This window comes from Lissotriton vulgaris, chromosome 1_2 (assembly GCF_964263255.1).
Source record: "Lissotriton vulgaris chromosome 1_2, aLisVul1.2, whole genome shotgun sequence".
NCBI classification, from domain to species: domain Eukaryota; kingdom Metazoa; phylum Chordata; class Amphibia; order Caudata; family Salamandridae; genus Lissotriton; species Lissotriton vulgaris.
This window is the reverse complement of record NC_141686.1, coordinates 99,164,956-99,185,889: the sequence shown is the minus strand read 5'-3', so window position 1 is coordinate 99,185,889 and position 20,934 is coordinate 99,164,956. Positions and strand designations below refer to the sequence as shown.

Genomic DNA, 20,934 nt, shown 5'->3' with positions numbered 1-20,934 from the left:
GTTTAACACCTCACTACTGCCTCCAGAGTTTGACGAACTGATGACAGCCGTTCTACCTTCTCGTGGTGTGTTGCCCTCATCATGAGTATTAATCAGAGCCACAGTGAAGATATTAGAAGTGGGTATGCAACACATTCTTAGCAGTTGGGTGATTTACACATCTATTATCAGCAATGCAATTCTCTCCACCAATACCCTCGGAGGCAAAACACATCTTAATTTTGTCACATATATCACAAGGGTTGACCGCTGAGTTCAAAGTGGGAGGGCCAATCAAAGTATTTATACGAGTTTACATATTGTTAGATGGTGCTGATGGCATCCCACAGAAGACCTAATTTGAACAAAAGAAGTCTCATTAAGGGGGGCAGACTGGGACATAGGCAAATGTACTTTCAGAGTAGCAAGAAGGCTGTCAAATGCACTGTTAGCACGTTCAGTAATAGTGCCCACAATATAGCCAATAACAGCTTCACTGCAAACTTGACTTTCAAAGAAGGGTTGGCCATTCTCAGTTTGTGTTCCAATAGAGCAACTAGATTGACTAACTGTAGTGCGCACCTGGGCAGCTACTGTCAAAGGATTAGGATTAAGAGAGGGACGTATTCAGGAGCTCAATGTTGTGCGGGATGAACAGGGGCGAATAGGCTGCTTCCTCTTTCCGCTTATTGCTTTGACCGGCTTCCTTTTACGTTTCGCCCCAACAGTAACCTCAGAGCCTACCTAAATGTCTGATGTAACCACACCTGGGGAAAGAGCTTGGGATGTGGTGGCACTGCCAGACATCGTACAGCTGTTATTAGGACAGTCTGGCGCACTCATAATTGGATTGGCGCCCTCGATGGTACAAGGTGGGAAAAGAGGGGCTACCCCAACCCAAGGGAAAGACGCCTCTCGATCAATCGATCTCATTACACACAATACTAACCGCTCTTTCCAACATGCTATCAATACTTGTAACAGCGGGCCTTAAGATCAGCTGGGCCGCGCGCTTCCCCATAGTCACGCTTCACCAAAGGTGAATAAAGATGTAACAAAGTTCAAATAGCCTCACCGTAGTAGGTCAAATCAGCTGAACACCAATAAAAGAGGGGTTGCCTAGCCCAGTCTCTGACGGGCGCGAATGGGCCCGCCCTTGGCCCGGGCAGCGCCCCGCGCGAGTCCCGCGCTGTGGGAGCCTTGCGTTGTTTTTAAGTGCCTCCTGGTGCTTTACAGCAGCGTTGATGTATAGTTTTGACCCCATGAGGGTTGTGTTTTTATGATCTACTAGGTACCACTTTTTAGGGTGCTGTATTGGTGGTCACTTACACTCTAAATCTCCCATTTGACCACTACCAAAAAGTGTAGGTAGATCCTTCTGGTTTTGACGAATCGCCATCCAATAGGTTGAAAGGTGAGAAACATGTTGACCTCATTTCACAAGCACGTAGACTCCACATCCTTAGAGTGAAGATACGAGTCTTGTTGTATTTTAACTAGGATAGGGGCCACAGTCATTAAAATTGTTCTGAGTGGACCGTCTGCCCTATTTTACTACACCTCACTCACACTCCACTCACACCTACACTCTCCTAGGGCCCTCAAACGCACCTCACCCACCGGCATAAAGGAAAAAAGATCTCCGCCAAGTAGGCCCAATCACGGGTGCCTGATCGGTTATTGCACCACCAACTTGATAAGGAGCAGACCCAATGATGAAGCAAGACACCTAGCTGGCTGGGTGTGTGAGGGTCTCTTTCCGAATGAAAGGTGCCCTCTCCATACCATTTTGACTCTGCGGATCCCCTTGAGCATTCGCATCAAACACTTTTTAAAAAATCATGCACCCACTATTAGGAACTGCATACTGGTTTTGTTCTACTGATGTGGTGGCGCTGCCAGACATCGTACAGCTGGTATTAGGACAGTCTGGCGCCCTTATAATCGGGTTGGCGCCCTCCATGGTGCAAGGTGGGAAAAGAGGGGCTACCCCCAACCCAAGAGGAAAGACACCTCTTGGTCAATCTATCTCATTACTCACAATACTAACTGCTCTTTTCAACATGCTATCAATACTTGTAACAGCGGGCCTTAAGATCGGCTGGGCCACGTGCTTCCCCATATTCACGCTTAACCAGGTTAAGGTGGATAAAGATGTAACAAAGTTCAAGTAGGTCAAATCAGTCGAACACCAATAAAAGAGGAGTGGCCCAGCCCAGTCTATGACGGGCGCAGACGGGCCCGCCCTTTGCCCGGGCTTCGTCCGGGCAGCGCCCCACGTGCGTCCCGCCCTGTGGAAGCCCTGCGTTTTTTTAAGTGCCTCCTCGCTTTACAGCAGCGTGCGTGGCATGCGCGGCGTTTCCTACCGCTGAGGATGCTGGGACTTCTGGTCCCGGCCGGCGACCTCCGCTCTCAGCCGGAACCGGGACTGCAGGACTGCCCAGCTGACTCTACTGGCGGTGGTCGGAAAAGATGTAGCGTTTCTCCCAGGTAAGTTGCGCTGTGAGAAGGACTATTTAAATAACTGAAAAGTGATTTTATGTGTAACTTTTATGGTTTTAACTGGACCAGAATAAAGAATTTTTGAATTATTAGAGTTAATCTAAAAAGCAAAACTGAGAGATCATAGTATTTTGGTCAGAGTCAACTTCCGGTGGAGCCTTGAGCTCTCTGTGCTCCGAGCGTATTTAGGAAGAAGCTGAAGTCGTTTTCTTTTCAGATAAGTTCTCGCGAGGTTTTTGTTCTATCTGCTAGGCATGTGCTGGGATACTCCGTGGGAGTAGCTGTGCGCGATACAAGTGCTAATAATAGTAATTAATTTTTCTTAAATTTAAAGGAAGTTTTAATCTCTAAACCTAGTTGCTTACACCGAATGCTGTACCACTTCTGTTCACGGGACTTTTATGATGTATTTGTACTGCCTGCTGCTTTAAATAATTGATGAATTTGACTTCACATGATTTTACCCCGAAGCGAATGATTTTTTTCTAATAAAAATAAATTAGATAGAACAAAAATAGAAAGATTATATTAGTAAATGGCCGTGCTCAGATCAAGGTAAGTGGAGGACAACGTTAATGGACATTATTGATCCTCAATATGGTTTCCTTCGCAGATGGTGTATTTTTTCCATGTTAATTGTCAAATGATTTTTCCACATCTAGGTATGAAGTAAATGAGCCTGTGGTTCAAGCGTGTGGAGAGGGGAGAAGTAAACCTGCAGCCTAGGTTTTCACTGCTTTTGTGCCAATACTGTCTGCTTAGAGGATGTTAGATAGTGGAGTCATTTGCTCTTTCTAAAAAGCCTATCTTTCAGACCAATTGAAAAAATGTGGCAACGTTATTTGCAGTTGCATGTTACTGACATGTTTTACATTCCCTTTTTTCCTTTTTTTGAAAGGATTATGCGGACACCGAGCTCTTGTTGTCAAGAGCAAATGTGGACCAGGAAGCACTACTCAGTTACGCTCGTGAGGCTGCAGACTTCTCCACTAATCAGCAGCTGCCGTCTTTGGACTTTGCCATTAATCATTATGGGCAGCCAGATGTGGCGATGTTCGATTTTACGTGCATGTACGCCTCTGAGAATGCTGCTCTAGTACGGGAGCGGAACGGCCACCGTTTGCTGGTGGCCCTGGTTGGGGACAGCCTGTTAGAGGTAAATATGATGTATCTTGTTGAAAATGTAGCTTTTGAAACAAAGTTTACTGTCTGATGGGCCGTTAATTTGGTTTCCCTAGTAATTTGCCCTGTTGGCTCCAGATCTAAGAAAGTGATGAAGAAAGGTGGGAATCCTCCAACACAAACCAGTAGCGGAAGCGATATTATTTGGGAAATAAAATACTGCCAATTAGTGGGCAGATTTAACATGCAATGCTGAACTATTTAGTTTTCCCTCCCACAAAACGACCTCTTGATAACCTCAACCCCCTTCCCTTGCATTCCACCAATTTTGCAACTTTTTTTATTGGGTTACGAGGTCTGTTGCCACGCATGAAAGTTAAAATCCCAAAAGTACTTTCTAGGATAAAAGTAGTTGAGGTGTGTTATAATCTAATGGCAACGCCGATTTTTTGGGAAATGTTCGCTTATTTTGTCTTTCATTCTGCCGAAGTATTAATTGCTCATAACAATCAACATTGGGGGCGTGGCTTGACCACCATCGAGCATGAACGCGTGAGCTGAGAGCTTCGCGCTTGCCTCGCCGATTATCCTGCTTCAATTGCTGCCCTGCTGGTGCCCGAGATTCCGGGGGGCCCCCTGAGACCGTGAGGATCCCCTTGAGGCGGACTGGTGCTACCGCCGGAACAAAGACTTTTACCGGCCCTCTTGGAGGGCGCCGGCCATCTTGTTGAGGCCTGCGCCGCAGCTCCAATCTCCGGCCTCAAGTGATTAGACGGCTGCCGCGGGAGAGGAGCGGGCCGGCGGCGCCTGCGCCTGTAACCTGGGAGCTGCAACTAAGACCGCCGCACTGAAGCTGGGGTTATTACGGAAGGGAACGCGGATTACACTGCCGGCCCTGGACGACGGGAGCTCCCTGGCAGCTGGGGAACACCGCATCCAAGTGCCGATAGAGGAGGGAGGAGGCCGGTGCGGCGCGCTGTGCTGCTGCGGTGGAGGCGGCCGCCTGTGTGTTGGTGGCTCAACCAGCCTGAAGCAGCAGGTCTGCCCCCAGTGAGAAGGCGCGACAACGGCGGCGGCTTTTCATTCCATGCAGTGATTTTTGCTCCCACTGGAGGTTGGTGGTTGGAGACCCCTGCGGCTGGTGAGGTGCCAGGGGGAGAAGCAGCGGCGAGCGTGGCAGAGTCGAGGCACATTGGCGGACCACCCTCCCTCCACTGTCCCGGGAGGTATCAAAGCCGAAGAGTGCCCTTGAATTGATGGCACTAGAGGGAGCGGAGGCGCCAGGACACCGGAGCATGCTGTAAGGGGCACGTGGATCTTGTTACCACCGGAACACTACAATCAGAGGCTTCCTGGGCAGGCGAGGTGACCAGAGGGGGAATGGCGGCGACAAGGACTGGGCTGTGGCATGATGGTGGAACCCCCTCTGTCCTGAGGAACATCTGCACCGGAGTGTGTTCATGAGTGGCCAGAATCGGAGACAGCCGCGACAACAGAATACCGGTACGTGCTTCCGGCACATCCATTTGCCGGGAGGTAAGTGGTGGTTTGAGCTGCAAACGGGGGTGATTGGGACCGGCCTGGCTCGGCCACCGAGAGGACGAACTGTGTCGCTGGGGAGGCAGCCCCATTGGAACTTACCACCCTCGGTGACGCTGGGGGTACCGTTTGGCAGCGCTGATTTTCTGGGTAGCGGCACCTGGTTTCCTGAGATACCCACCAGCGGCTGACTAGCAAGGAAGCCAGTGTTTTCGGAGACCAACTAGCACAGTGTGGTTGCAGGGGACAGCCTATATCGACGCCCGTGCCCCCGGGGATTGCCGCTGTGAACACTCGGGTGACGGCCATCTTGGCCAGTAGCTGGGACTTGGACTATGGGCGCCCCCTGACCCTGCTGAGGATCTACTGGAGAGTCAAGATCAGGATTCGTCAGGAGTACCAACCACAGGGCTGCAACAACAGCAAATGGACCAAATACTGAAGGCCATCTCAGACACGAAGGAGGCATTGTGCCATGACATAGAGCAAGTGTCGACGAGTTTGGGGTTGTTACGGGCAGACCACGGAAAGTTGGCGGACCGCGTCCAGCACAGGGAACTTTCCTTGGAAGTGCTGGAGCTGGCCTAAAAGGCGACCGATGCGGCAATGGGGGAGTTGTTGCGAAGAGTGCAACATCTGGAGAAAAGAGCCGAAGATGCCGAAGGGCGCAATCGGCGCAATAACATTCGGGTGGTGGGTCTGCCCGAAAAAGTTGAGGGGAGCAGTATGATCACCTATTTGGAGGCCTGGTTGCGCGATGTGGTCGCCCCCGATGATTTGTCACAGTTCTACATGCTGGAGTGGGCTCATCGGGTGCCGACCCGCCCGCCTGCTCTTGGCCGACCCCCTCGACCTGTGGTGGCGCGCCTGTTGCATTTCAAAGATCGCGTCATAATCCTATCACTGGGCCCCTATCGGGTGGACAATGCCTCTGTCTCCATCTACCCTGATTACTCCTATGAAGTCCAGTGCAGCCGATCTTCCTTTCTGGCGGTCAAGAAGGCCCTCCGTGAGGAGGGCATACAGTACTCTCTTCTGTTTCCGGCTCGCCTGAGAATGATGGTCGATGGTAAGGCGTCCTTTTATGACACACCAGATGACGCATGGCACTGGCTAGAGACATATCGAGCTGGGACGGATGGTCATAGGGGGAAGGAGAAGACAGCAGAGTCCCGATCGAAACTCTGCAGGAGCCGCCAAACTAGGAAACATGCGGCGACTGGCCAGACACCGTCAACATCACAGACTGAATTGGAACGGCTGGCGGCCCTTCAGGCGGTCTCCGTCATTTCAGGAGCGACGGCTGCTGCTTCATTGATGGACTCAGGATCTCAGCGGGGATCGGAGGAGTGGGTGTCGGAGGGCTCTGAAGAGGGCTCATGTCACCCCAGGAACTGATGATGATCTCCTGGACGAATGAATAAGTCTTGTCCCGGACTGCATGCAGTAAGGGGGTATGGGCTTAACAGCAGTTTGCGAGAGCAGAGGGTACGGGTGTGAGCCTAGTAACAACCACGGGAGGTTTATTCCACTGTGTCATTGACTAGAGGGAGGGGAACGGCAGCTGCTTGGAAAGGGGCTCCTCTGAGACGGAGCAGCGGTGGGGGGAATTGCTTATTGGAGGCTGAGCGCGAACGGTAAGGCGGTAAGATCGCAGTCCGGCTTGATTTGGTGTAGAGGCACCCCCTCGACCTCACGTTAGTTGTGAGACTCTGGTAGCTACCAGAGGACTCCCGTTATTTGGGATTGGGTTTGGATGGGTAACTGTGGTTTAGCACCTGTTCTGGGGAAGGAAGGGGGGAGGGTTTGTTGGGGATGTTTTGGGTTAAAGGGGATTGTCAGTGTGCCTGCCAAGCTGAGGGGGGGATTGTTCTATTGCATGCTCCGCTGTGGGGACCCGACTTGAGTTGAGATGTATCACCTGGAATGTGCGGGGGCTGAATTCTATGACGAAACGTTATAAGGTGCATGCGTATTTAGTGCGTAGAGGGATTCAGGTGGCCTTTTTACAGGAAACTCGCATTGATCAAGCTGAGGGGCGGGCACTACAGAGAAGATGGAGGGGCCAACTGTTTTACACCACTTATTCTGCATTTGCCAGGGGGACATTGGTTTGGGTGAGGTCTGGTGTTCCCTTCCAGCCTCTGACTACGGTGGTGGACCCAGAGGGAAGGTTTTTGGAAGTAATGGGTCGACTAAATGGAAGAGATGTAACATTGTGCAGTGTGTACGCCCCAAACATAGACCAAACCGCCTTCTTCTCCCGGCTATCTGGGAAGCTGGCGTCCTTCCTGACTGGCACGGTGTTCTTAGGCGGTGATTTTAATTCAGTCACAGACGTCGACTTGACCGGTCCCATCCCCCGTTGGCCCAGTCTGCGGTACACCGATTAGCGACGGCGAGGCGGGAGTGGCAAAACACCTGAGGGTTAGTTCATGCCTGGCGGACACACCGTCCCACGGCTAGAGATTACTCGTTCTATTCAATACCGAATGATTTACATGTACGACTTGATAGTATTTTGTGTTCCCCGGTAGCTCAGGAGCTGACTTATCATAGTGAGTATTTAGCGAGGACTATATCTGATCACAACCCTTGCTTGATAACGGTACAGTGGACCAGACAACGGCAGGTGATCCCCATGTGGCGCTTGAACCCTGTGACACTGGAGGACCCAGTTTTTAGTGCTGAGGTCAGAGATGGCATTGAGCATTACTTTGCAGTAAACTCGGGGACAGCGTCGAGTAGGGCCCAGGAGTGGGGCGCCTTTAAAGCTGTACTGAGAGGTGTGTGCATCTCGTCCACAGCGGGAACTCGCAAAACGTTATTGCGTGAGATAGCGCAGGAGGAGGATCGCCTGCGTCAAGCGGAAAAGGATAGCCATACGAACGCGAAGGACCTGGAGGCGGTCATGGCCGCGCACGAACGAGTGGCCACCCAAGTTGAACGGCTACGCTGTTTTGATTATAAGGAATACATGGTAAGGGCTCACGCTGAGAGGGATAGAGTGGGATCCTTACTGGCTTGGCTGGCTAATCCGGCAACCAGGGGTACTCCGATCAGGGTACTCCGATCATATCCCTGACTACAGCAGATGGGGGCCTGGTCCATCACAGAAGGAGATTAACGATCAGTTTCTGGCCTATTACACATCGCTCTACCAGAGCACGATGCGGGACCTGCCTGACAGAGTCGGTGACTTTGTCGACAGGGCAACTCCCACGGTTAGACCCTGAGCAGGGGAACAAGCTAGGAGAGGTTATCTCACTGGGAGAGGTCCTAACGGCGATTAAGAATATGGCCAGGCGGAAGACGTCGGGAGTGAATGGCCTCCCTGTGGAGTTTTATGCGATGTATGTGGACCTCCTTGCACCGCAATTGCAGTCATTGTACAGAGAAGCGTGGGAACTGGGTAGGTTGCCATCTTCTACCAGGGAGGCGATCATAGTGTCGCTGTTGAAGGGAGGCGGGAATTCCAGCTCTAGGTCCGCGTACCGGCTGCTATCAATGCTCACGGTGGATTACAAGGTCCTAAGCAAGATTCTTGCAACGCGACTCTTGGAACATATGAGTGCTTTAGTACACCTGGACCAGGCGGGTTTCATCCCCACCAGGAACACAGCCACGTGTATACGCCGGCTGGTTAGGATTATGGTTGATAGCCGCGATTTGACACCGTGGGCAGTGGTGTTATCGGTCGACATAGAGAAGGCCTTCGATAGTGTGGAATGGCCGTATTTGTTTCAAGTGTTGAGGGAATTTGGCCTTAGGGATCAGTTTGTGCGGTGGACTAAACTGTTATACAGCTCTGCTACAGCTAGGGTTCACACGGGGCATGTCATATCAGCGGCATATCAAGTAGGGAGAGGTACCCGTCAGGGCTGTTCCTTGTCGCCGTTATTGTTCGCCCTGGTGATTGAGCCGCTGGCTGCGCATGCTAGACTGGGATGGTCTTACGAAGGATTAACGCTACAAGGGAAAGTCCACTACATATCCCTATATTCGGACGATTTGCTGCTGTACTTGGCAGATGTAGATGAATCACTACAGGGTGCCAAGTCCCTGCTTCTGGAGTTCGGCCGTTTTTCAGGGTTAAGTGTGAACTGGGGTAAGACCTGTTTGTTCCCTCCAACCCCGGATGGCCGGGAGCCTCTGACTGTTGGGGATGTGCGTTGGGATTCTCAATGCCTACCTTACCTGGGGGTTTGCATTTATCACACTCAGCCCGACCTTTAGGAGGGCAATGTGGGCGGGGCAATGAGGGGGCTCCGGGGCAGCATGGAGTTCTGGCGAACCCTTCCCCTGTCAGTGGCCGGGAGGGTAGCACTGTTCAAGATGGTGGTGCTTCCACGTTTGCTCTACTTTTTTCGTACGCTACCCATTTGGATCCTGGCTTTATTCTTCCGGAGTCTTCGGGCCTTGACTACAGGGTTTATCTGGGGCTCGGGCAGAGGGCGGGTAGCACTAAATACCCTAATGCGACCGAGGGCAGAGGGGGGACTAGCGGTCCCCGATTTTGAATGGTATTATCTGGCGGCGCAGCTGCAGTGGCTCACGCAGGCGGTGGCTCGAGAGTTTAGAGGCCCAGAGGGACTGGAGGTAGAGTAATCCCCGCCATGTATTGTCGTTTATAGTTCTCCAGCAGAAAATCAGTCTTGACCAGCTTACTCTTGAAGAGCGCACTCTCCGCTTATGTTGGAACCGAAGCCAGAAACGCACAGGTTTTTCTTGCCCGTATGCTCCGGAGATTCCGCTGGGCATGTGTACAGCCCTTCTGCATGAAGGGGATTGGTCTGCACTAGCTGTTTGGGAGGAGCTCGGGGTCCATATGCTGGGGAATCTATATAGAGATTAGGCTCTGCTATCATTTCATGACTTGCAGAGCGCTTTTGAGTTGCCGCGGGGAGACTATTTGTTGCATGCTGCCCTGGTAGCAGGTATTCAACAGCAGTGGAAGATGGGGCTATTGGAGCCCTCGACGTCATTGGGCTGCCAATAGATCACCATGGCGACAGGTACATTCTGTAGTAGGGGATCTCTGTGTATAGTCATAATCTAGTGAATAGTCCTGCCCATGTGCGTGGACCCCGGCAATCAAAAATAATCTCTTAAGTTGTCAAAATAATGCAGAAACTGGTAAAGGGTAAATGGGAGGTGGATATTGGTAAATCCATACCGGAGACGACGTGGCCTCAATTGCTGAGGCGTGCTTGGAAGGGTACGCGCAATGCCAGGTTCCAATTAGTTCCATTCTTTACATTACACAGGGCCTATTTGAAGCCGGTTAAAATCCTACAGTATTTTGGGGGATCCCGATCGTGCCCCAGGTGTAATGCCAACGGAGCTGATTTCAGTCATATGTTCTGGTCTTGTACGGGGCTGGGATCCTACTGGGAGGAGGTGGTGGCATGTTTAAATCAGGCAACAGGACGCACAATAGAGGCAGAGATGGGGACTTGCCTATTGCTTTGGTTCCCACATACCCCCAGTACTAAGATTACTAGCAAATTCTATGATTTGGGGTTAATAATGGCGAAAAGGGAGCTTACCATGCACTGGAAGTCAAAAGCAGGGCCCAATTATCTGAGATGGAGAGCACGTTTTTTAGGTCGAGCTCGATCTGCATTCAATGCGAAGCATTGATTGCTGTCTGCTCGGAACCTATTGTCAGCCGTTTCTGGGAATGAAGACACGAGTCAGACGCGCGCTTTTGCAGTCTCAGTTTTGATTGCGGGAGCGTGCCTCTGAGACGCCCTTGCGCAGACGCACACACAGCCCCTGCTTTCACTTGGCTTGCATGCAAACACGGCGCACACACACACACACACCCACACACACACACACACACACACACACACACACACACACACACACACACACACACACACACAGCCAGCCCCCACCCCTGCACACACACACACACACACAGGCGCGCGCACACATACACACTCTGCCGCCACCCCACCCCCCCTGCACACACACACACATACAGACACGCACACACACAGACACGCACGCATACACCCGCCGCAGCCCCCTACCCCCCCTGCGCACACATACACACATACACACACACACAGACACACACCCCGCCCCCCTTACAACTAAGCCCCACTCACCGCATCACCGCCACTCCTGACTTCGGCAGCCACCGCTGGGCTCTACCTCAGGCATGGACGCCCTGCCCGCGTCACCAATGCTGCTCTCTGGCAGTCCGTAGATGCGGGCTTCATGCAGAAGGCGGAAGTCCCGCCCCACGACTGGCTTCACGCTGCCGAACTTCCGGTTCAATAAATTGTGATTAAAAGAAAGAACCGTATTTCCCCTATAAACTGCCAGAATTTTGGCCCAACATGTTCCTATTTATAACACTAGTTGAAAAAAAGGTAAAACTTATTCGGCGATATAATCAACGAAGTACAATCCTGGTTTTCCGAGATTAGGAGCTAACTAGTAAACCTTACTAGTGGCTGCTCGTTAGCTAGCTGTGTAATTCTAAACTATACTCCACGCTACAAGCCTAGCACTTTGAGCAGCTCCTCGAACTGCAGCTGTGGTAGATTAACGAGGCGCCTTGGTGAGGATTGTAAGAGTCTCCACCCTTCATGCCCGCATGTGAGTAGGCCACCCAGCCTGAGTAGTTTATTTACCACTTCTGTTTATCCAATCACAATATCCGGAAATTAAATGCAAGTAACACATGGACCTGGGAGACTTGGCAGATGTGCTCCCATCAAGCCTGCACGTGCTTCTAAGAGTCAGTCCATGTGTGAGACCCTCAGTCCTATCTAGCTATTTATTTATTTATTTTGCGAATTTATATACAGCGAACATTACCCGAAGGTGTCAGAACGCTTTACATAAGATCCAGTTGCATTACATATCGAATTTGGATTACATGAGTTACATAAAAGGTACATACAGCAAAAGTTGCATATAAACAAGTTGCACGTTCGCACAAGGAAGATAAAAAACAGTAAAACGTTACATTCACATAGGAGTAGTAGTAAGTACAAAGGTCTACTACAAACGCTAGTGGTTACAGATATATGTATACAAGTTGCATATTCACTCAAGTATTTACAGATGTCAGTGTTATTAATGACATGTATCATGTTCAGACACCCTCGATTTTTACCTGTCTGCTGTTTAAGAAGATTGCCATCTCATCTTCGGCATAATGCTTTTCTGTTAATACGTCTTTCAGGTTACCGATGAATGATGCATTAGAGAGGTGTAGAACCCACCCACAGTTTTTTTTGGCTGTACTTTTGTGTATTTAAAATATGAAAAATATAAAGTGGTTTATTGTTTTCAAAGGATGAGTAGATATCTTTTTCTTTGCTTTCTAGTACTTTTAGTCATTCGTCAATAATGGAACGAAAAGGACCTCAAGCACTAGGAAAACCTAGACTAGTTGAGCTAGTCTCGTTAGGACGTTGAAAACTGCAAGTCCCAGCATGCTTAAGACCTGTTAGCTAAAAAAAAGTGGCTAAGAGTCAACTACACGACAATGGGTCATTAATGTCTACAAGGGTACCAACTAGTGCTTTCTTAATAAAAGCAATGAATAGTTTTCCATTCTTCAAAAAGCAGCAACAGTTTAACATGAATACTCCAACAATTACACTAAAGAAAACCTAATAGCCCCTTAAATTCACTACAAATGATCTGCTACACAAACTAATAATCACTTTACAATAAACTGCTCATAACATACATGATGTAGCAGAATTCATTAGATCTCACCTAACTGGTGATGTATATCATCTTACCATTGACATGGGTATAATGTAGTTTGTATGGATATGTATCATTATTCTATTGTCTTAAGTCCAGTTGTTTACTAGTTTTACATGTGGAAGTTGTCCGGTGTGAGGTATGGTTTTGATCACAAAGGCACAAATTATGGTTTGTGTAGGGAACTTTAACCAGTACATTTCAAAAGTTTTTAGGTTTTGTGTAGCAACCATAGCGTCACAGTGAAATCATGTTATGTTAGAATTTTTAGAATGCAACAAATACTTAAGGGGAGCACTGGCAATATGGAGATAGTAGTGCGTAAGAAAGCATCAATACGATTGCATAACAAACATTAACAATGCCAATAGGTCTGGCTGTAAAGAAATGTTGTATGATAATATGAAACATTACAAGTAAATAGCATGGTGATGAATAAGGCATGCCAACTTGTTACTCTCTGTGTCACTCAGATTGCTATGAACGTCAATGAATAGATGAACAAGTTTGAAAAATGATGTCATACTTTAAAAAAAGAAAATGTATTTTAACTGTTTGTGATGTTTATATTGCATTACAAATGCTATAGGTGTCACATTTGCGAAAGTTAAAACTATTGGCATTGTAAATGACAAAGCTATTAATTTCGCTATTTTCAAAACCAACACATGAATAAAAAAAATGTAATTTACAATACCAATAGCTCAAACTTTCCTAATGCGAGACCTATTGCATTGCAAATGCTTGTTAAATTGGGCGGGTAGCAAAGGGACACTTCGCCTACAGGTAGCTAGGCGCACGGCTAATGAAAAGGCATTGGAGGCGGCAAGGGCATGGGGGGCTTTGGTAGCAGAACTCCAAACCTCTACCAGGGAGGATGAGGAGGACAAAGAAGGTGTAGAGTCAGACCCAGGTGAGAGAACGAGGGTGGTGAACTCATGAGGAATAGGGGGAGGGATGGTATACCAAGTCGCACTGCGAGAGGGGCTATCTTGCACATTCCAGGATTAGTGATGACGAACCAGAACTGTGTTTCATTACGGAAACTTGGCTGCATGAACATGCAACCCCGGACCTCCATATTGCCTTTCCCCCACAATACACCATAATAAGACGAGATAGAATAGGAGGTAAAGGTGGTGGAGTACTCATAGCAGCTACAAAGAACATAAATGTTCAAATCATAGACAGTCTAGTAGTAAGTGACACTGAAATTTTAATTTTCAAAATCAACGAGCTAGAAAAGGAAGGTATTTGGAAAGGGGCTTTATTATATCGCCCTCCAAGAAACAAAGGAGATTTTGCAAATGCCCTACTAGAAACCATCGCCCCTCACGTACTGACGTCTGACAATTTCTTACTATTAGGCGATTTTAACTATCATGTGGATGATCAGTCCAAAGCGGACACAGATAAACTGATTTCCACAATGAACACACTTAATTTGACACAATTGATCACTGGTCCCACCCATCTAGCTGGTCATACTCTTGATCTTTTATTCACAAACTCGCCAAATGTCTCACTAAAGACTCCCACTCCATTATTATGGACCGATCACTTTCTGGTGAAATTCTCTATAAGTGGACATAGTGCTAAAAATATAATAAAAAAAACGCAAAAAGCATGTCGAAACATGAAAAGTGTTACTCAGGCCTCTTTTTCAGCAAATTTCAAGATAGATCACATAAATCTCAAGGAAAATGTACACCTCGGAGCTATACACCTGGAGTCTGCCATTCATAAAACACTAGACAAAATAGCCCCCTTACGAAAGGTATACTGTAGGGAAAAAACCTCACCATGGTTTACCGACCAACTAAAATATCTTAAAACTCAAACAAGAAATGCCGAAAAAATCTGGCGTAAAACAAAAAACTCCAATGATCGCCAAATTTACCAAACCCTACATACTGAATACATGAGGAAAATCAAAGCGGCAAAAAAAAACCATATAGCTGAACGCATAAGTAAAGCTAAAAACTCGTCCAAAGAGCTCCACCACATACTAAAAGAACTTACGTCCGCTAAAAGCCCACCAGAGGCCCCAAAAACCAAAAAATGGACAGAAGATCTTTCAATGTTCCTAGACGATAAGATCACAAAAATATGTCAACCATTCAATGCAGAAAATACACCTCTCCAACACCTGGACATAGAACTACACATGAACAAAGAGGTCTCTTCCTCTAACTGGTCCACTTTTGAACTGCTAGACGATGATAAAATCCTACGTCTAGGACATAAAATAAAATCCGGATCTCCCTGTGACCACCTAACATCCAAACTATTTACTACCCTCACTCCAGTGTTGGCCCATCCCCTCTCCTGCCTCCTAAACACATCCCTGAGAGAAGCGGAATTTCCTCAAATCTGGAAAGCGGCTAGAGTAAAACCTCTACTAAAAAAGCCTGGTGCGGATGCAAATATCTTTTCAAATTATCGCCCCATCTCCTTGCTACCTTTCTTGGGGAAGGTGCTGGAGGCATTTGTAAATGAGCAGTTGAGAAGCTATCTCGAGAAGAACAATCTACTTGACACCTCACAGTCAGGTTTCCGTGCGGCACATAGTACGGAGACAGCCCTGATAGAGGTGACGGAGAACATCAGAGGTGCCCTTGACAAGCGCCAATCATGCATTCTGGTACTTTTAGACCTATCAGCTGCCTTTGACACCATCTCCCACCATATCCTAATCAGACGACTGTGGGAGTATGGTGTCAAGGGGCAGGTCTTAAAGTGGTTCATTAGCTATCTGTCAAACCGAACCACCACACTGCAATTAGATGAAACCTTAGCCAGCACACGGCCAGTTACAAGGGGTGTGCCACAGGGCTCTATTCTCAGCCCCTCCCTTTTTAATGTTTATATGGCCCCCCTGGCCAATCTCATTAGGGCACATGGATTTGACGTGTTATCATATGCTGATGACACGCAAATACTTGTTACCCTTGAACATGATATTAATGACACCAAAAAACGCTTTAAAAAGTGCTTAATAGAGGTTAAAAACTGGATGAGTCTAAATCATTTACAACTAAACGGCGCAAAGTCTGAAATAATGACTTTCGGTCAAGCCAGTGCACACTGGTCTCAGGACTGGTGGCCCCCGGAAATGGGGGAATGTCCGGTCCCAAAAGAATCTGTCCGCAACCTTGGAATTCACATGGATAATAAATTATCCATGAAGGACCACGTGAACCACACTGTTGGAACCTGTTTTGGAATCATGCGAAGTCTCCGTAGAGCCTTTAAATGGATACCAAAAGAAGCACGTAAAGTTCTAGTTCAGGGCCTTATTATAAATAGGCTAGATTACTGCAACTCCATTCTGCTTGCCATAAATGAATGCCACATAAAGAGACTGCAAGTTGTTCAGAACACTGCTGCTCGTCTGATTTTAGGACTCCCAAAACGATCCCCCTCCCTTCCTAGCCTGAAAAATTTACACTGGCTACCCATAAAAAAGAGAGTCATTTTTAAAACCATGTGTCTGGTCCACAAACATATGCATGGCACTGGACCCAAATACTGGAACCAAAAACTGACTTGGTACCAGCCCGGACGAGAACTGAGATCTAGCTATAAGTTCCAACTTACGCCATCTAGAATACAAACAGTCAGGAATGGGGGACGTGCTTTCTCACATATGGCACCTCTCCTATGGAACAAACTTCCTCTGAATATTCGTGCAACGACCGAGCACATGAGTTTCCGAAGACTGTTGAAAACATGGCTCTTCAGCTAGGTCTCCGCCTTTTTCGCAAGATCTCTCTCCTTTTTACTCCGGGGCTGTCCGCATGCGCCATGAGACTCCCTCACGGGATGTGATATGTTTTGCGCAATACAAAATTTCCAGACTAGACTAGTCTAGTGGTACTGGCGGGCTAGTGTGAAAGCGCAAGGAACTGTTTGTTACTGTTTGGGTATTCATTATCTCCTTTTCTCCTGTTTGATGGGTTGAAGATGGGACAGATTTGTAGCTATAGATTGGAATGGACAAGCCAGGGCACACTGACGGGGGGTGGGGGTAGAGGGGAGGGGGATTAGGAATGTTGGGGAAGGATTTTGTCAGCTGATCTTAAATGACACGTACAATGATCAATGGGCATCTGCGCAATGGCAATGCAAGAGATAAGTAATTGACTGTCATGCATGGTATTGAAAAAAATTAAAATTCTTTAAAAAAACAAACCATGGACATTTCTTTTCAGTGATACTTATTTGTAACATTATAGTCCGATTTTGCGTCATGGTATAAAAATAGCACATCTTGACTGATGGAATGGATGGAAAACTGAAGGTTCACATCATGTACGTTGCTCCTCCTGCAGTTAGTCTTGTTTTTTCCCTCTAGCCTTAGATGAGCAATGAGCATATTAATTTAGCTTCAAAGACATGCTTGCTTCTCTGTATTTTTTTTCACTTTTCTAACTTATCGCCTCTTCTGGTGGTTTTCCATATTCTTTTTTTCCAGCCCTTCTGGCCTATGGGAACTGGAATTGCTCGTGGCTTTTTGGCCGCTATGGATTCTGCATGGATGGTGCGCAGCTGGTCCTTGGGCGCCAACCCATTAGAGGTCCTTGCAGAGAGGTAAACAGAATTGATATGGATAACAAATTAGCATGGTAGATGATACCTTAGTGCCAAGTTGTCATGGACATGTGCATGAGTAAGTCTTGTTAACATATTCTCCCAGTTTTTCCTTGGTATGATTTTGTGGAGGAAAAATGTAAAAAGTTCCTGTTTGTTCTCCATTGTCAATCAGTCATTTGCCTTCCTCTGTGGATGATCCTCTTCTTGTAGGCGTAGTGCTCTTTTGCAGGTTCGATAGCATGTATGCTATCAATACCTTTATCAATTTACTTTATGTTCAAGGCATGTGGGCTGCTGAATTCATATCTGTGCATAGATCGCCGCCTAGTGTTGGGTCTGGATGATTGCACATTGTTGTCCTGGAAGAGTCTTCGAAGTATCACGAGATAGGTGGCTCCTCCCCTGGACTACAGTGCGTATGGGCATCCTCAGATTGTTTTTTTCCGCCATTGGGTTCGGATGTATATTTGTTAACTCAAGTTCGGAATCGATAACAAACTTTATATTTAGCCAAAAGGCCTTTAGTTAACGTCGGTATTGTCTTTGCGATCAGTGCCCAGTACTTTTTCCAGCTCTATCCTTGAGCCGGACGTCAAGAAGAGCCGCGTGGCTTTTCAGCACTAAAGGCCCGGTCGACGCCAGAGGCCTTATCGATGATCCATTATGGAACGGAGCCCGTTCAAGAGATGTCCCGTTTGCAACTCCAAGTATCCTCACATCGATGTCCACCCGGTGTGCAACAAGTGCCTGTCTCCGGATCACGATGAAGCCAGCTGTATGGCTTGTTCTCTGTTCCGCTCCAAGAAGACGATTCGCCTTCGACGCGCAGCGCGAAAGGAGGCCCAGCAGATGGCACTCGACCCGGTGAACATCTTCGATGCCGAGGAAGATGAGGGAGTTGAGCAGGAAGTTCAAGAGAACCGGTCTGATTCTGCGTCGGAGATCGACTCCAGTTACGACGCAGATGTGGAAATGGTCGATAATGAAGACGTCGTCGACGAGGTAGGAGACGACGATGAAGCCTTTCGGGGCCGTGGAAGATAGCTCGAGCGAGGAGCTAGGCCCAACCGTTGGTACGGGGGCCGAGACTAAAATACTCTACAAGGCTCAGGTCGAGGGATCGCCACATGGCCTTACCCAAGATCAAACGCATAGTTCTACAGCCTCGCCTCAAGGCCCGGTTACGGACATTTCAAACGAGCCATCGGTTGAACGATCAAAATCGAAACCAAAAGCATCGGTGTCTACAAAACGAAAGCACCGGAAACGAAATCGAAAATCGAAAGTACGTATTACTTTGGTCGGATCGAAGGCTTCTGAACCATCGGCACCGACGAAACAGAAGAGTGTTATCGACCCGGTGGAGTTCGCTAAAGGGTGATGAGCTGAAGGCGGGGCCACCGAAGAAAATGGTCAAGGACATCGACCTGAAGAAGTCGGCACCGAAGGCCGTAGACACAAACAAGGGACTCGAAACTCAGAACGTTCTCGATCCTAAACGTCGACTCGACAAGGCTAAGGGCAGTAAAGACCTCAAGTCCACGACTAGCAGTGGCTCTAAAGACCCTGTTGAGTAACACAGCCATCCGCCTCTTTTTCGAAGCAGGTATCGGACTCGCTGCAACGCATTAAAGAGAAGGCTATTGCTGTCAGACCGAAGGCCACTCTACCCCCGAAGCCAGTCAGTAAACCTCCGAAGTCGTCTGCACCGATTAAGTTCACACTGCCGCCGACAGTGGTACCTAAGGCGTTCGCCCCTAAGACGGGCGTCGAAGCGGCCAAAAAGGTGTCCATGGGGCCAAAGCCTACAACTACAGAAGGGGCCACCAAGCATCGACAGCCTATGCAGGAAGATCAGTCGAGGCAATTCATCGACGCTGAGACTGGTAGACTTTCCATTTTCAAGCGAAAGATCGCCCCAGAACAGCCTATGGAGGCATATAAAATTCCATTGAAGAAAAAGAAGGATTCTGCTACGTCACCTCTTCTTTTTGAACCTCTACAACCATATGGACAAGACCCTGCTCCTATTTCACCCACACATTCAGATGTGGATGTAGGGGATGGTGACAATGAGGATTACAGTTATCCTGTAGACACTGATCCAGAAGATCACACTGAACCCTGGGCAGACGCTGTTGACCCAGGAGATCCACAAACTGCCCCGGACCGTCATGTCTATTCTATTAAAACCTCACCTACAGAAGACACGGCTGCGTTTAATGCACTTATTGAGAGGGCAGCAAAAAATCATGATGTCCAGCTCCATGCTGTCCCAATTGAAGAGGACTTTTTGTTTGACACCTTCTCAACCTCAGAGAGAACAGTAAAGACTCTACCCATGCTAAAAAGTGTCCTGAAACACTTTGGAGACATCTTTGAGACCACAAGGGCAAGGGTAGTAAACCCCAGAATTGAAAAAAAAATACAAACCAGCACCTGTGGACCCTACGTATATCAAGGGACAGTTCTCTTTGGACTCTCTGATTGTTTCCAATGCTCGTAAAAGAGCGAACTCGCAAACAACGGGTGATGCTCCTCCCCCTGACAAGGAATCTAAAGTGCTAGAAGCATCAGGAAAAAGGGTGGCAGCTCAAGCGGCCAATGTCTGGCGAATCTCCAACACACAGGCACTCTTAGCCAGATATGACAGGGCTCATTATGATACACTCGAGACCCTGTTACAAAACTTGCCAGATGAGTATAAGGAGGCAGCAGAGATGCTAATACAAGGAGGGAAACTTATATCAAATGCATCCATTAAGTGTGCGCTAGACGCAGCAGACACTGCAGCCAGGGCGATTAATACAAGTGTTATGTTACGAAGACACGCATGGCTGAGAATCTCCGGCTTCAAGCCTGAGATACAAACCACCATACTCAATCAGCCGGTTAACCCTGATTACTTATTTGGCCCAGAAGTGGACACCACCTTAGAAAAAATTAAGAAAGATACAGAGACTGTCTATGGGGGCTCTACAGTCGCAGCAGTTCAGGGGTGGTTCTTTTCGTCGCTCCAACAATAGAGGAGCTTCCAGAGGCCAGGTGTCCCAGCAGACACAATACAGTAAAGGAGGCACGCAGACCACCTACAACAAGAACAATAGGGGTGGCTATCTTGGAAACAGCACCAAGGGCAGAGGTCGTGGAAACAACAACTCCCGATCCTCCGCCACTAACAAACAGTGACGTCTTGTCACTGCCCCCCGATCATACCACACCGGTCGGGGGAGACTACAACAGTTCCTGCCGGTCTGGAAATCCATCACTACAGACAGGTGGGTGAGGCAGCTTATCCAGTAAGGTTATTGTCGGGAGTTAACATCCACTCCACCCAACATACCCCCAAGACACCATCCTATGTCCGCAGAGCATTTACAGTTATTGCAGCAGGAGGTTGTTAGCATGCTGCAAAAAGGAGCCATAGAGCTCGTGCCTGTGGAACAAAAAGGTACA

General features: G+C 48.2%; 1 protein-coding gene across 10 annotated transcripts in view; it reads left to right on the top strand.

The window, feature by feature from the left end:
* MICAL3 (microtubule associated monooxygenase, calponin and LIM domain containing 3) overlaps positions 1 to 20,934 on the top strand; it is a 2,050,293-nt gene that overhangs the window by 551,135 nt on the left and 1,478,224 nt on the right. For all 10 annotated transcript variants that reach the window (XM_086952901.1, XM_086952911.1, XM_086952910.1 and 7 more), the window contains 2 exons: positions 3,380 to 3,637; positions 17,360 to 17,475. In XM_086952901.1, coding sequence (XP_086809027.1) covers positions 3,380 to 3,637; positions 17,360 to 17,475 — 374 coding nt within the window. The remainder of the gene's footprint in view (positions 1 to 3,379; positions 3,638 to 17,359; positions 17,476 to 20,934) is intronic.